Source organism: Orycteropus afer, unplaced genomic scaffold (assembly GCF_000298275.1).
Source record: "Orycteropus afer afer isolate SDZICR_OR568_19922 unplaced genomic scaffold, OryAfe1.0 scaffold00003, whole genome shotgun sequence".
Classification (NCBI taxonomy): Eukaryota; Metazoa; Chordata; class Mammalia; order Tubulidentata; family Orycteropodidae; genus Orycteropus; species Orycteropus afer.
In genome coordinates, this window is record NW_006921590.1 from 17,871,560 (window position 1) to 17,887,541 (window position 15,982).

Genomic DNA, 15,982 nt, shown 5'->3' on the forward strand with positions numbered 1-15,982 from the left:
GAAGGGCTTATCTTCTGGCACTATAACAAACAATGTTTCAATGCTATTGGTAAGGTTTTCAGTGGTCCTTTCTCTCAGAAGTAGATTGCTACATCTTTCTTCCTAGTCTCCCTAAGTCTAGAAGCTCTGCTGAAACCTCTCCACTTTGGGGGATCCTACTGGTATTTGAAATACTGGTAGCATAGCTTCCAGCATCACAACAATATGTTAGCCTCCACAAAATGACGAATTGACAGATAGGACATTTTGAAGACAGATAATCCAACAGAATCCAGAAATTATCAAACATTATCATTAATATCACACACAAGTAAAATTTTGCTGAAAATAATTCAAAAATTGTGACAGTAGTACATTGACATCAGATTGCCAGAAATTCAAGTCAGATTCAGAAGAGGATGTGGAATGAGGGATATTGTTGCAGAAATCAAATAAATCTTGGCTGGAAACAAAGAAGGTTATCTGTGGTTTATTTATAAATGCATTTAACTGTGTGTATCATAAAAAAATTATGCATAACATTGCAAAAAATGGGAATTCCAAAATATTTAAATGTGCTCATGAGGAAACTTAACAGATAAAGAGAGAGTTGTTGAAACAGAACAAGGGGATACTACATGGTTTAAAATCAGGAAGGGTGTGTTTCAGGGTTATATCCTTTCACCATGCTTATTCAATTTGTATGCTGAGCAAATAATCTGAGAAACTGGACTATATGAAGAGGAACACAGCATCAGTATTGGAGGAAGACTAATTAACGACCTGCGATATGCATATGACACCACCTTTCCTGCTGAAAGTGAGGAGGGCTTGAAGCACTTACTGATGAAGATCAAAGACTACAGCTTTCAGTATGGATTATACCTCAACATAAAGAAATCAAAGATTTTCACAACTGGACCAATAAGCAATATCATAATAAATGGAGAAAAGTTTGAGGTTCTCAAGAATTTCATCTCACTTATACCCACAGTCAACACTCATGGAAGCAGCAGTCAAAAAACAAGAGGACCTATTGGACTGGGCCAAATCTGCTGCATGACTTCTTAAAATGTTAAAGAGCAAAAGTATCACTTTGAAGACTAAGGTCTACCTGATGCAAAGCATGGTATTTTCAATAGCTTCATATGCATGTGGATAATGAATAAATAAGGCCAAAGAAGAATTCATGCATTTGCATTGTGGTGTGGGCAAAAACATTGACTATACTGTGGACTGCCAGAAGAATGAACAAATCTGCCTTGGAAGAAGTACAACCAAAATGTTCCTTGTCAGTGAGGACAGTGAGACTTTGTCTCTTTTACTTTGGTCATGTTATCAGAAAGGACCAGTCCCTGAAGAAGAATGTCATGCTTCGTACAGTAGAGACTCAGTGAAATAGAGGAAGATCCTTAATGAAATGGATAGACACAGTGGCTGCAACGATAAGCTCAAGGATTGCAACAATTGTGAAGATGGTACAGGATCAAGCAGCATTTCATTCTGCTGTACATGGGGCTGCTATGAGTCATAAACAATCTGATGGCATCTTACAACAACAACATATATATGTGGTTGTATATAATAATATATTATGTATAATTATATGTGATTGTGTTCAAATAATCCTTACCTTCTTTATTAGTATAATATTCAAGAAAATTGTAAAAAGTGAAGCAAAAATTACACACACTGATTTCCACAATTTTCTGTCACTAAATAGGTGAAACACTTGCTCTAATATTCAAGTAACTTTTATTGTAAGACTGCTTTTCCTTGAGTATGTAAAATATGCCACACTAGTCATGCAAATACACAGGAAAACAGTCATGCATTTGCAAACATTTTAATAAATGGCACAGGAGGGACCATCAAACCATCATAGTTCTTCATCTGTATTGTCATTTCAAGACACAGTATATTCAAACAGTCACACAACTTTTTAAAAAGTGCTGGAGTAAAAGACTCCATTCCCAAAAGGACAAAGTTGTTGAAACATTAAGTAGCCAGAGCTAATCAAGAATTTGGAGGCAAATAGTTAACAAACTTGACTGCTAACTGAAAGGTTGGAAGTTTAAGTCCACCTCTTCTAAGGTGTCTTTGGGTGGATTTGAACCAACAGTCTTTCAGGTAGCTCTTAAGCATGTCAACCATTTGCACCAAACAGGGAGTCTAATAATGAATTTACTGCATAAGAAATTCTACAATGACAACTGCTTTTTCTCTGGTCACTAGAATTTGTAATCCCACTTCTGTTGTTAAAATAGTAAGATTAGAATTTTTTTTCAATGTTAATTACTGTTGCTTTACATGATATGCCATGGAATTTCATAATGAGCTGTAAGCATTCACTATAAGGTAACCAAATCAAAGCCTTAGAAAGAATCCTTTGAAGATAATAAAAAGGTTTGCTTGATTGTGTCTTAAACTAGTATACTGTCATATACTAAAGTTACGGGACATACATTTGTTTGTAACATTTCATTTTTTAAAAAACTGAGCACATTTTTTTCAAGTCAATTCTAACTAATAGGCAACCCTATAGGACAGAGTAGAACTGCCCCTTTGGGTTCCAAGCCTGTAAGTAATCTTGTTTTATTTTATTTTATATATATATAAAATTGTGATTTGGGTGAAGATTTACAGAGCAAATTCACTTTCCATACAGCAGTTCACATATACTTTGTCTCATGTCATTGACCACAGTTTACCACAATGCAACAGCCCCCCCCACTTCCTCCCCATAGTTACCTCTTTCCAGTGTCCATCCCTCCATGCTCTCCTGCCCCATGAGCTGTCTCCCTGTGCATAAGCAGCCCTTCTTTCTCCCATGATTGTTTTCTCCAAGGCATGTATCTACTTGAGGTAAATGTTTAACTCACATGCCTGTATTTTGTTTGGCTGGAAACCACAGGCATGCGTTCAATTCCAGACCCTAGGGCACAAGGCTGTAAGTAATCTTTACAGAAGCCGACTGACCCATCTTTCTCCTGCCAAGGGGCTGGTGGGTTCAAACTGCCAACTTTCAGTTAGCAGCCAAGCACTTAAGCAAAGCACCACCAGCACTCCTTATTCCATTCTAACAGCCACTACATTTGAGTTCTTAATTTTGTGCAAAAATGAAATTTTTACAGTTAGGTTTTGAGCTTCAGCACTTTAGATGAAACCAAGAGATACATTTTTAACCACATCGTTTTAACTTCACTTGATATCAATTCATTTTTTTTTTCCTTTATAAAGCTAAGTGGTGTGAATCCTTACATCTTGATCATTCGTTTTTCCATCATCGTCCTATTTGCATACAAATACGGACTTCTGTTTCCTGTCAAATGAGTCTTTATAACAAAGTCAAGAATGTAATTGCATTGGGGTCTTTGTGATTTTGGAATAGGCACATCTCATCGCCAAATACTGACTGCTACTATTTATGAATATTTACCAGTTGCTGTTAATGAAAAGACACTTTTTTCCTCCTAGAGTCTTTGAGTAAACAATTGCAAAATGTTACTCCATCTGTCAATGTTTTCAGAAAACAGTACAAACCTTCTTTTTTATCTTCTGGAGTAATCTTCACTTTTGTATCTGTTATATCTTTGAATGAAGCCAGAAAAAGTACCACATCTCCTTTCTCATTCTTTATAGGAACTATATCCAACAGACACCAAAATGGAGACCCTGCAACAGCAATAAAAACACAAGTCAGCCACTGCCTCTTGTTCTTTCTATGAAAATCTCAATCATTAGTGGTATAGTTAATAAAATTCTTACTATTCTCTTTTATCACATAACTCCAAAAACATTATTTTAAAATATTGATTTTTAGGTTCTGTAAACATCTACCTTATATGCCTATCTCTTCATTTCCCAAAGGAAATGCTTTCTCTGAAAATGAGGCAGTATTTTAAATAAAAATATTTCTGATGTTGATATTGAGCCATTTCAATCTATGAGACATTGTCCCATCTCATCACAGCACACCCTGATTCCTAAATAAAGATCTTTGTTTGGTGTGAGTTTACAGAGATGTTTATTTAGTCAATTTAAATATCAATGATTGAAAAAACATCATTGACTGGCCATCAAAATGACTAAACTGAAAAACATCAGAGATACTAAGTTTTAGGGAGGATGTGTAGACATTTGAACATTTATACATTGCTGGGATGTTATAAATTACTATATCTACTTTAAAATGTGTTTGACAGTGTGAAGATATCTTCACACAATGCAAAAAGTATACAGCAGTGTGAACGAGTGATGTACAATTATTTGCAACCAAGTAGATGAATCTTACCAACACAGTGTTGTAAAAGCAGCCAGACACAAATGAGTCCAGTCAAAATGACTTCATTTACTTAAAGCACACATGAAAATTGGCACACACACACACACACACACACACACACGACCTAAGCTACAGAATGGTATGAGAAGTGAGGTTAGTGGTTACCTGTGGGTACATAGTGAATGGGAGGGGGTATGATGGGGAGGGGAGATTTTGGGTGCTGGTCATATTTTGTTTCTTCATGATGGTTATATAGGAGTGTTCAGTTTTTGAAAGTTCATCAAATTCCACCTATGCCATATACATGTTTCAGTATGCATGCTATATTTCCAGGACATATTTTAAAAATCCAATAATGACATTCACGTTCATTTTTGATCAAAAGCAACAGAAGAAATATTATTCATAAGCTCAAGTAAAAAAATACAGTAGCCAAATAATCTTAACCTGGTTTAGTGTCCATCATTTGAAAAAATATAAAAGTCCCTGCATTAGATTTCCTACTACCAAGCAATTCCCAGACAGAAATATTTTAAAATGATGGAAATTTGTTGTTGATTAAGAACTAAACTTAATCTATTTACACATAATAATCCTTCATTTTATTTTAATCAAAAGCAAAAAAAACTTCAACACCTAATTTCTTCCATCTTACTTGGGAGATGATTCCAAGGTCAGGGTGTAAGACAAAAATAATAGAAATATCCTTGATATTTTGCCTAGTTTTGTATATGTTGTGTTGTTGTGTGCCGCTGAGTGGCTCCGACTCATAGCGACCCCTCCTTGGGGTCACTACGGAAGTAGATTGCCCAACCTTCTTTCTGAGGAGTGGCTGGTGGGTTTGAACCTCCAGCCTTCTGGTTAGCAGTCAGGTGCCTTAGGCACTATGCTACCAGAGCTCCTAGTTTTGTATATACTGTATTTTTTTTTTTTTTTTTTTTTAAAAACACCTCATTGTCCTTTAGTTGATTGCGACTCATAGCGACCCTTCCTTGGGTTTCCAAGGCAATATCTATAGGGAAGTAGATTGCCCAAACTTCCTTCCAGGGGGTGGCTGGTTGGTTTGAACTGCCAGACTTCTGTTTAGCAGTCAAATGCCTTAGGCACTATGCCATCAGAGCTTATAATTTCCAACACAGCTGATTTTTCCTTTAGCTGAGCACCAGATGAAGGAGTTGATACATGTTTTGGACTACCTGATATTAAAAAATATATATTTCACTGTAGGTGCTATTGTACTTTTGAAAAGTGTGATTGAATTCATAGGAAATGGATGTGTGTATCATGTACTTCTACTGTGCTGTATAGCATATGCATAGAATATATTACCTGCTCCCTTACACCCTTCTGATAATTTCAAAGTCATGACTTCTTTTTCATTTTACCAAGACCTAAGTCTTCCTTTCATTTATCTGCCTCAATATTTATGCCTGGTTCTCTAGGCAATGGCAATTCCACTCCCCATCACCAGACTCCAGGAGACCTGCAATCTAACCATTATTCTAATACTCATAAGCTATGTGGAAGGAGCTCTGGTAGCATAGTGCCTAAGGCATTTGACTGCTAACCAGAAGGCTGGCAGTTCAAAGCCTCCAGCCACTCCTTGGAAGGAAGGTTGCACAATCTACTTCTGTAGTGATACCGCCTCAGAAACCCCAGGAGGGGTCACTGTGAGTCAGGTTCAACTGGACGGCAGTGAGTTTGGTTTTTTGATTTGAATAAGCCATGTGACCATGGGGAAGTCAATTAACCTCTCTGGAAGTTGGTTCTGTCAATCATAACATTCTCACATCCTTCAGTATGGTGGTGAACAAATTAACCCCCAAAATGTAGTGACAATAAAACAGTTCTATTGTCTGCAACTAAAGAAGAAACTTCATAAATAAGCTGTAAACCAGGCCAAACTGCTATCCTCATCATTCCAGATTGGCTCCTATTTAAAATTTTATCTACGGCCACTGTTTCAAGTTGCAAGCCATTTTCACTAATTCTATAGCTATGGGAGGGGGAAAAAAAAAGCATTAGACCAAACTATCCTTCAGACTCTTGATTAACAGTGTAAACTAATAGTGGGAATGTATGAATCTGACATTTTAGTTCACATTTTAATGCATCTTTCTGTCAATCATTCTGCAAAAACATCACCCAAGTCAGAACAAGGGCTATTAATTTTCCTGAAAATCCTTTTTATCTATGCCCTCAGGCCAGCATCATTATTGTCTCCATTGAGGCTGTGCACAGGGGCAGCAAAGTATTCTGGAGAGAGAAAAAAGTGCAAAATGAGGTGAAAGCCAAGGGAATGGCTGCCGACAAGGCAATATTCCCTAATCAGCTTTGGATGTGCATTCATCATTTCACATCATGTTCTGGGAGAGCTGAAAGATCACTATGTCTTATAAGTTACAATGAGATGTGATCTTTGACATTTTATAAATTCAATAAAACATAATTAATATTGGTTCCTCTAACATCAAGCTTCGTAATGATCTGGGTTTAACTAAACTAATGTCTACCTTTCCATTACCTACATAGAAAGAGAAAAAACAAAGTTTTGTTAGGGAACCAGTGTAGGGGTTATGTGAGCCTGATACCTTCCTTTCTTTCCTCCCTCCCTCCCTTCTTTCCTTCCTCTTTCAATTACTGCTTCAGATGTATACATACCCACTGTTTTACAAATATGGATTTGGGTGTTTCCAACCGACGACAGCAAAGTGGATGCTGCTCCTTTGGAAGGAGTAGGTTAAAGGACAATAGCTATAAATCAGGTTCACAGCTTTAGTCTGTGTGTACCAAAACGCTTCACATTGAATCTGCTCACTTATCTTTCCCTTCTGTACTTTCCTAAGTTTTCTAAGTCTCTCCCCATGTCCTCAACCCTGGCTCTCTGACATCTTTAGCCTTGCATAATTTTAATTATTTAAGGCTATTCCTCAGGATTTATCTCACCTTCTCTTACCCATGGGGACAGTGGTGATCATGCAACTTCTTTCAGATTAAGAGTAATTCAGCTACCGAGCAATAAATCCTCTTAAGGTTTTGGTGGAGGCAGCAGGGCCCTCAGCCTCAAATACAGAGATTCTTAAAAAAAAAAAAAAAAAAAAAGAAGTAGTGTGTGGTTCTTAAAAAGTAGGGTTGGAGGGCAGAAATTCCAGTCAAATTTAACTCCTACTATGTATAGCAGCAGTAATTATCATGTGGGGTCAGTGAGTGCCAAAACAGATGAGGTTCTGCCAGGATTTGTGTTCATAACATCTTTAATTTCTATGGATAAACACAACTGATAGGAAGAAAACAAGGTTTATATCCTATATGGTAAAATGTATTTTGGGAATTGAATTAACAGTTACATAGAGCTTAAATCTGGTAGAAAGTCCCATTATCTCCATTTCGGTATATTCTTTCTTTCTGACTAGAAAACATGGGTGTAGAAGAATTTGACTTGTTAGTGTTTATAATTGTAAGAGGACTTATGTTTTCCATATACCACCAAAAATACTGTATTTCATAGTAACTTAAAAGAAATGATAGTTTAGTACCCAGAACAAGATCAATCATTGTAGGAGAACATGATGTTTGGTGAAGTAGAGAAAGAGCGAGGTGAGAGAGAGACCCTCAGTGAGATGGATGCACAAAATAGACTCGATTGATAGACTCAAACGTGCTGGCCATTGTGAAGATACTGTAGGACTGCATTTCAGAGCCAACTTGATGGCAGCTCTCTATCTCTATGGGTTCAAAGTTTAACAACTTAATACAAGGGAGTACAAATATAAAGAAAATTAAGTTATGAGTTGGCCCACTCTCCTTAGTGATGGCACCATCATGATGGAAATTAAGTCATATCCCTCAGTGTCACACAACAGCACAAAGTGGAATATGGACACCCTGTATAGCCTCATTTTTCTTATATCAAGCAGGATTTTGATTGGATTTTTAATGATATATATGTGTGACCTTTAATTTTTGAAATTATCACAACAATAATGTAAAATCTTGAATATGAATACCATTAGTATCCTGTGACATTTTCAGGGTCTTCTCATACATTGCATTAAATCTGATGGGTCTTGTTCTCTATAACTATTGTCTCAGTGCTACTTAATGATATTATGAGAGGGTAGCCAGTTTTTCGAAATTAGTCCAGAGGATTATATATTGGAAGAAAGACTGGGAAAAGTACAGATGAGTAAAGGAAGGTGTTGTTAATGGTAGGTGGCTTATGGGACACTTGTGGCTGAAGCAGAATCGTGGGGGCAGTGGTGGGAGTCCCAGCCGAGTCTCCCAAGGAGCTCCCAATTGTCCCTTCTGCTAATCCTATTTGCTACTGCCTTGTTCTGGTCTTAATCAGCTCTCATCTGCTCTTCAAAAGTGTTCTGCCTCCTGCCTCTAGTCTTCTTCCCATGCTGCTTCCAATAAGCTTTGAAATTATAGGACCCTGATTACAAATTGCAAATGGCTTTTCAGTGCTAGGGAAAATCATTAGCATAAAATTCTCAACTCATCAATATGGAAAGATCTATTTTCAAGGGACTAGAAATGAAAACAGGGGAGTGAGGGGTTGTTTGAAGAGGTAACCGAATGGAAGTACTATATTAAAAAGGAGAGAAAGTTCCCTGAAGTGTCTGGAGTTGCCCAGGAGACAGGCCTCCACAGCAGAACCCCTCCAGCTCTTCTTGGTGTGGACATTGTACTAAGGGACTTGAGTGATGGTTCTTTGGTGAATATCCAGCAAAAACTTCACCTTATCTGCAGTTAACACCTCTGCTACAGACCATCTATCTACAGGGCTGCTCGTGTATGTTGTAAGCCTTTTCTCAGTGCCCACTGAATGTACCCTGAGTGAACACCCCTCCTCCAAATGCCCCAGGATACTCATGAAGCAAAGTAAAGGGCACTGTGTCCGGGAACCTTTTGTAGCAGCGAGGCACAGAATGGAAGTGGCACAAGATGAACTGACCAGCTAGAAATATCCCTGAGCTGAGCGGTGGCTGCAACCAAAAAACAAACCAAACTCACTGTCATTGAGTAGATTTCAACTCATAGCAACCTCGACTGGGATTCCGAGGTAAATCTTTACCGAAATAGATTGCTGCATCTTCTTTGCGGATTGGCTGGTGGGTTTGAATCACCAAACTTCTGGTTGGCAGGCTTAGGCACTGTCCCATCAGAGTGCATAGTAGAGCAATGGATAATGACCCCGTCAATTCAGTGTTTAATGAAAAATGAAGAACTAAAGCAATATGGTTTCAGTTTTTTGTTTTGTTTTGTTTTTCCTGTGTAGAAAAATAAACTAGCAGAATTTACACAAAATAATAATAGTGGTGCATATAGGATTAAAGTTCGTTTTTCCTTTATTATTTCATCTCAATATCCTTATTTCCAGTGTCCTCTAGAATAAACATGAAGGAATATATAGTGGGATTCTGCCAGCTGTAAAAGGTTTGGATAAGAAAGGTGAAAAAGTTCAAGATCAGGACAAGAAGAGTATTGAGGTCATATATCTGGGCAGATATATTTTACACATTTTCTGTGATTTCAAAGGCATGTTTCAAGAGATACTCCTTTGCAAACTTTCAGCTAAGTTGTATATTAAGCGTAAAAATAGCTGAGGGAGTAAAATAAAGAAAAGAGAAAGAAGGAAAAAGAACCCATAGAATCAAAGCAGATGATGCTTAACTGACTTGAAAATGTCAGTTTTTTTTTTTTTTTTTCCATTTTGATCTAAGTTATTTTCTCCTTAAATAAAAATACCTTTATTCCTTTCTCAGGGGTATGTATAGCCAACTGTCAGAAATTTTTAATAATTATGAACAATAGGAACTTAGGAAGTTGAAACTCAGAAAATATACCTAAGACATGCATTAATCAATAGCTTAAATAGCCTGCTCAACCAATAATTTACTGTATTTTTTTAAACAGTAGAGCTATTTCTTGATTTAAGAAAACCAAACTTGCTCAGATATAAACATAAATAAATCTTACCTACAGTTAACACAAATTCAGTTACAGTAAGTTTAAAGGAGAATTCAGAGCAATTGAGCATAGCTCAATCAATGCAGATAAAGAAGTCTTGAAAATGTAATGCACACAACACGGACCTAATCAGAGCTGTAATTTAGTAAGCATCTAGTATGTGCTAGAAGGAGCCCTGGTGGTACAATGGTTAAGCACTTGGCTGCTAACTCAAATGTTGATGGTTTAAACCCACCCAGTGGCTCCACAGGAGAAAAAACCTGCTGATCTGTGCCTGTAAAGATTACAAGAAAGATAACCATATGGAACCATTCTACTCTGTGCTATAAGGTTGTTATGAGTCAGAATTGACTCAATAACACCTAACAACCTCAACATTATTTGCTAGACATGGTGCCACATGTTTTGCATATATTTTATCTACAAGTCTCACTGATCAATACTTTCCCAAACTAAACTGCATTTTATAATTATGGAAATTGAGATGTGTAATAACTTTTTCAAGGCTTGTACAAATAATAAATTCAAAGACTGGAACTTGAGCACATGTATGAATTTAATTTTCAAATTTTGCTTTATTACAATATTCTGAGAAGGATCCAGAATGCACATGAATGATCCAGGATGTACAATGCAATAGGAAGTGAGTTTAACTTGCATTTAATTCTCCTTTTCACTAGTGCTAGAGGCCATAATGATATGTATAATTTTTTCAAAGTCAAATTATAAAAGAGAAAAAGTGAAGTAAAATCTTTGGCTAATCAACAAATTATATTCTTAACCCCAGAAAAAGAGTAGGTAAGATCTTTATTTGAAAAAAGATTCTGCAACTTTAGTTCAGACTGAAATATGTCCTTTAGTTAAATCAAATGAGTTGCCATTGAGTCTGTTCTGACTCATGGCAATCCCTTGTGTGCCAAAGTAGAACTGTGCACCATAGGATTTTCAATGGCTGTTTCATGGGAAATAGATTTTCAGGTTTCTAGGTAGACTCAAATCTCCAACTTTTCAGTTAGCACATTAACCATTTGTACCACCGAGGGACTCTCCTCACATTAGGATTAAAAAAGAAAGAAAGAACTATTGCCATTGAGTTGACATTAGGATGTTGTTGTTAGGTGCCATCGAGTCATCTCTGACTCACAGTGACCCTATGTACAACAGAATAAAATATTGCCTGGTCCTGTGCTAGTGTCACAACCCTTGCTATACCTGAGCCCATTGTTGTAGCCACTGGGTCAACCCATCTTGTTGAGGGCCTTCCCCTTTTTTGCTGGCCCTCCACGTTACCAAACATGATATCCTTCTCCATGGAATGGTCCCTTCTGACAACATGCCCAAAGTAGGTAAGATGAAGTCTGGTCAGTCTCATTTCCAAGGAACATTCCAGCTGCACTTCTTCCAGGACAGATTTGTTAGTTCTTTTGGCAGTCCATGGTACTTTCAGTATTCTTCACCAGCACCACAACTCAAAAGCCTCAACTCTTCTTTGGTCTTCCTTATTCATTGTTCAGCTCACATGCATATGAGATGATTGCAAATCATCTCATGGCTTGGGTTAGGTGCACCTTAATCTTCAAGGAGACATCTTTGCTCTTCAGCACTTGAAAGAGGTCATTTGCAGCAGATTTTCCCAGTGCAATACATCATCTGATGTCTTGACTGCTGCTTCCATGGGTGTTGATTGTGGAACCAAGTAATATGAAATCTTTGACAGCTTCAATCTTTTGTCCATTTATCTTGATGCTGCTTATTGGTTCAGTTGTGAGGAATTTTGTTTTCTTTATGTTGAAGTGTAATCCATACTGCAGACTGTAGTCATTAATCTTCATCAGTAAGTGCTTCAAGTCATCCTCACTTTCAGCAAGCAAAGTTGTGTTGTCTGTGTATTGCAGTTTTTTAATGAGTCTTCCTTCAAATCTGATCCTACGTTCTTCTTCATATAGTCCAGCTTCTAGGATTATTTGCTCACCATACAGATGGAACAACTTTGGTGAAAGTATGCAACCCTGACACACTCCCTTCCTGATTTTAAACCATGCAGTATCCCCTTGTTCTGTTCGACTGACAGCCTCCTGGTCTATGTACAGGTTCCTCATGAGTACAATTAAGTGTTCTGGAATTCCCATTCTTCTCAATGTTATCCATAATTTGTTATGATCCACACAATCAAATGCTTTTGCAATGTCAATAAGCCACAAAAAAACAATTCTCTGTTATTCTTTGCTTTCAGCCAAGATCCATCTCATATAAGCAATGATATTCCTCATAAGCAATGATATTCCTCATTCTACATCTTCTTCTGAATCCAGTTTGCATTTCAGGAAATTCTCTGTCAATATACTGTTACAACCATTTTTTAATTATGTTCAGTAAGGTTTTATTTGCATGTGATATGAATGATATTGTTCAATAATACACAGTGCTAATTCTTAAATTTGAGTGCCCCGTGAGACAAAATAGAAGTCAGAAAAGCACCACTGATGCTGTTTTCAATCCCTATGTTTAGGCAAAGAAAATATATTTATACAAGCTTCCTGAATACAGTTTTTGAGTTGCCTAAACTGTTAATGTTTGGAACACCATATTCTGACCACATTCACAAAGCCTTTGCCTGGCTCCTCCTCCCACTATGTACCTGTTTTTCACTCTCCTAGGAGGCTTCAGGAATGATGATCTGTGTATAATGGCTGCTCTGTACAGGACACCTAGCAATATCTCCTGGGACTCAACTATTCTAAGACTGGAAGTGACAAAGAGAACTGAGCCCCAATCAGTGACTGAGCCATGGCCTCTTTTTACACTTATCCTGAAGGGAAAGAAGGCATGAGCATATGATTGACAATTGCTAGTGAACAGAAAAATGTCTGCTTCTACCAGCTTGGCTTCATGATTGCTGCTTATAAGCTACTTCTTTCTGAGAGTTAGGCACTGAAACAAACTCACTCCCTTGATACTTGACTTTAAGAAACACAATTTAAGATTTTTTTCAAACTTGCAACTGTTCAGTGGGAATGAACTTCCTTTAACTGAGAGTGTGAGGCTCATATTAACCAACCAATAGGCAGTTGTTTGAATAGAACAAAGGGATACTGTGTGGTTTAAAATCAGGAGAGGTATGCATCAGGGTTGTATCCTTTCATCAACATATTCAGTCTGTATGCTAAGCAAATAGTCCAAGAAGTTGGACTATATGAAAAAGAGTGAAGCATCAGGATTAGAGGAAGACTCATTAACAACCACACATATGCAGACACACAACCTTGCATGGTGAAAGTGAAGATGATGTGAAGCACTTACTGATGAAGATTAGGGATTACAGTCTTCATTATAGATTACACCTCAACATAAAGAAAACTAAAATCCTCACAATTTCACCAAGAAGTGACATCACAATCAATGGAGCAAAGATTGAAATTGTCAAGGATTTTATTTTATTTGCATCTGTAATCAATGCCCACAGAAGCAGCTGTCAAGAAATCAAATGACACATTGCACTGGGCAAATCTGCTGCAAAAAAAAAAAAAAAAAAAAACCTCTTTAAAGTGTTAAAGAACAAAGATTTCACTTTGAAGACTAAGGTTTGCCTAGCCCAAGCCATAGTATTTTCACTAGCCTCCTCTACATGTAAAAGCTAGACAATGAATAAGGAAGACTGAAGAAGAATTGATCCATTTTAATTGTGGTGTTGGTGAAGAATATTGAAAAGTACCATGGACTTCCAGAGAGATGAACAAATCTGTCCTGGAGTAAGTACACCCAGGATGCTCCTTAGAAGTGAAAATGTCCAGACTTCATCTCACGTACTTTGGTCATATTATCAGAAGGGATGTGGAGATGAATTTCATGCTTTGTATAGCAGAGGGTCAGTGATAAAGAAGAAAACCCTTAAGGTGATTGATAGACACAGTGGCTGCAACAATGATCTCAAGCGTAAAAACAGTTTTGAGTATGGTGCAGGCCAGGGCAGTGTTTTGTTCTATTGTACATAGGGAATCTTGAGTTGGGACCAACTTGACAGCAACTAACAACAAAACCAACTGCACAATAATATTTTACTTGGATAAGCCTATAGTTTCTGCAGAGCAAGGGGAATTATTGTTGATCCCAATAAACATAATGCCCACATGAACTCAGGATGATTAAGAGGGTGTGAGGCTCTGGGACTGTCTAGTTTAGACTAAAAAAGTTTAGCAATGAAAATATTTGGTGATTATTTTACAAACAATTACATACACAATTATTTATTCAAAAAATATTTATCAAGTGTCTGCAATGGCAGGCACTGTTCTATATGTTTGAATATATCCATGAACAAAACAGAAATAGATCTCTGTCCTCTGCCTGAAACAACACATATTCTAGTTGGGAGAAGAAAAACAATTGAAGTATAAACATGGCAAATAAATAAATAATACAGATTATTAGAAGGCTAAAAATCCTATTCAAAAAAAGCAAAAGTACAACAAGGAATGGGGAAATAATGTAGAAGGAGGGGGCATAGGGCTGTAGTATGACTTTCTAAAGTATTATTCATGAAGGTGTTACTTAATATTGCTTTTGAATATTAATGACCTAGTTGGTGCATTTTTCCAGGTCCTCTGAGAAGCAAACAATGAGAGGATCATGATGCTGATCTAGGGACAAGTGAAGGAGAAGGAGTTGGGGAAAGAAAAGTAAAGAAAAGAAAAAGCACTCAATAAAAGTGTCTTGGATATCAGTTCAGTTCTAAGGAAAGTTCAGTGAGGATACCAGGGAGTCATCTAGCCAAGTTGCCCATATGCTCTTCAGAGTGGTTTAACATCTCCCAGGCAAAGGTCCATCTCAGCATCCCCACTTGCTCCCAATCACTGGTAGATGAAGTGGTGAAAATCTTAATCTCTGTGCCAACACAATGATGTGTCTTATAACACAGCAGCTGGGGCCAGCAGCCAATTACTCTCTGGTAATCGGAGATCTGAGAGGCACATTTTCATGGTACCACAATTAGTTGAGCAGACATCATGTTTTGGGGAGAGTAGCATCCATTCCTTCTATGTCTTGTCATTGCACCTCTATCTTCTATTGAGAACCACATCTCTTCTATGCGTAGTCATGGTAGAACCATCAACTATGGTCCTCTAACTATCTCTCACTGGAGGGATAGGCAAATCACTCACTCTGGATCTATCATTTGTTCTCTTCTGGTAATTTTAATCTTGAATATAGGGACCCAAGTGAAAAATGAAAGAAACAGATTCATTCAATAATGAAGGGCAGAAAAATTTCCCCTATCATTCTTGCTATGTAGACCCCACAGAACTCTACTGATTCTTGTCTTTTTCAAGATCTAGTTATTCATTACCATCTTTTGTTCTATAAGTTACACCGTATGTTTTGAATAAATTACCATTTATACTTAAGGTAACCAGAATCAATTTATGCTGCTTACAAAGAAACTTAATTTTCTATTATTTAGAAAAGAGTAGTCAACTTCCTGATTCATGGAAAGAAGATGGGACTTGGATGAGATGACACGTGGTCAAATCCTGGAGTCTCGATGTACTTTCTGAGCAGACTGAGATATATTTTTTATACTTGTTTGCAGTGTACCTGCATATGGAATATATGGCTGCTTCCCATAGTTAAGAGCTTTTGAGGGTCCACAATAAGTTAAAAATATTATAGAAATGTTGATTAGATATATAAAATAAGAGCTTTGATTATATGAGAAATGCTTTAATTATCTAACTACAGAAAAGGATA

The 15,982-nt window shown here is 37.2% G+C and overlaps 1 protein-coding gene across 1 annotated transcript in view; it reads right to left on the reverse strand.

Annotated features, from left to right (window-relative positions):
• KCNH8 (potassium voltage-gated channel subfamily H member 8) overlaps nucleotides 1-15,982 on the reverse strand; it is a 653,292-nt gene that overhangs the window by 403,878 nt on the left and 233,432 nt on the right. The window contains exon 3 of the mRNA XM_007936572.2: nucleotides 3,523-3,654. Within this exon, the coding sequence (XP_007934763.1) occupies nucleotides 3,523-3,654 (132 nt within the window). The remainder of the gene's footprint in view (nucleotides 1-3,522; nucleotides 3,655-15,982) is intronic.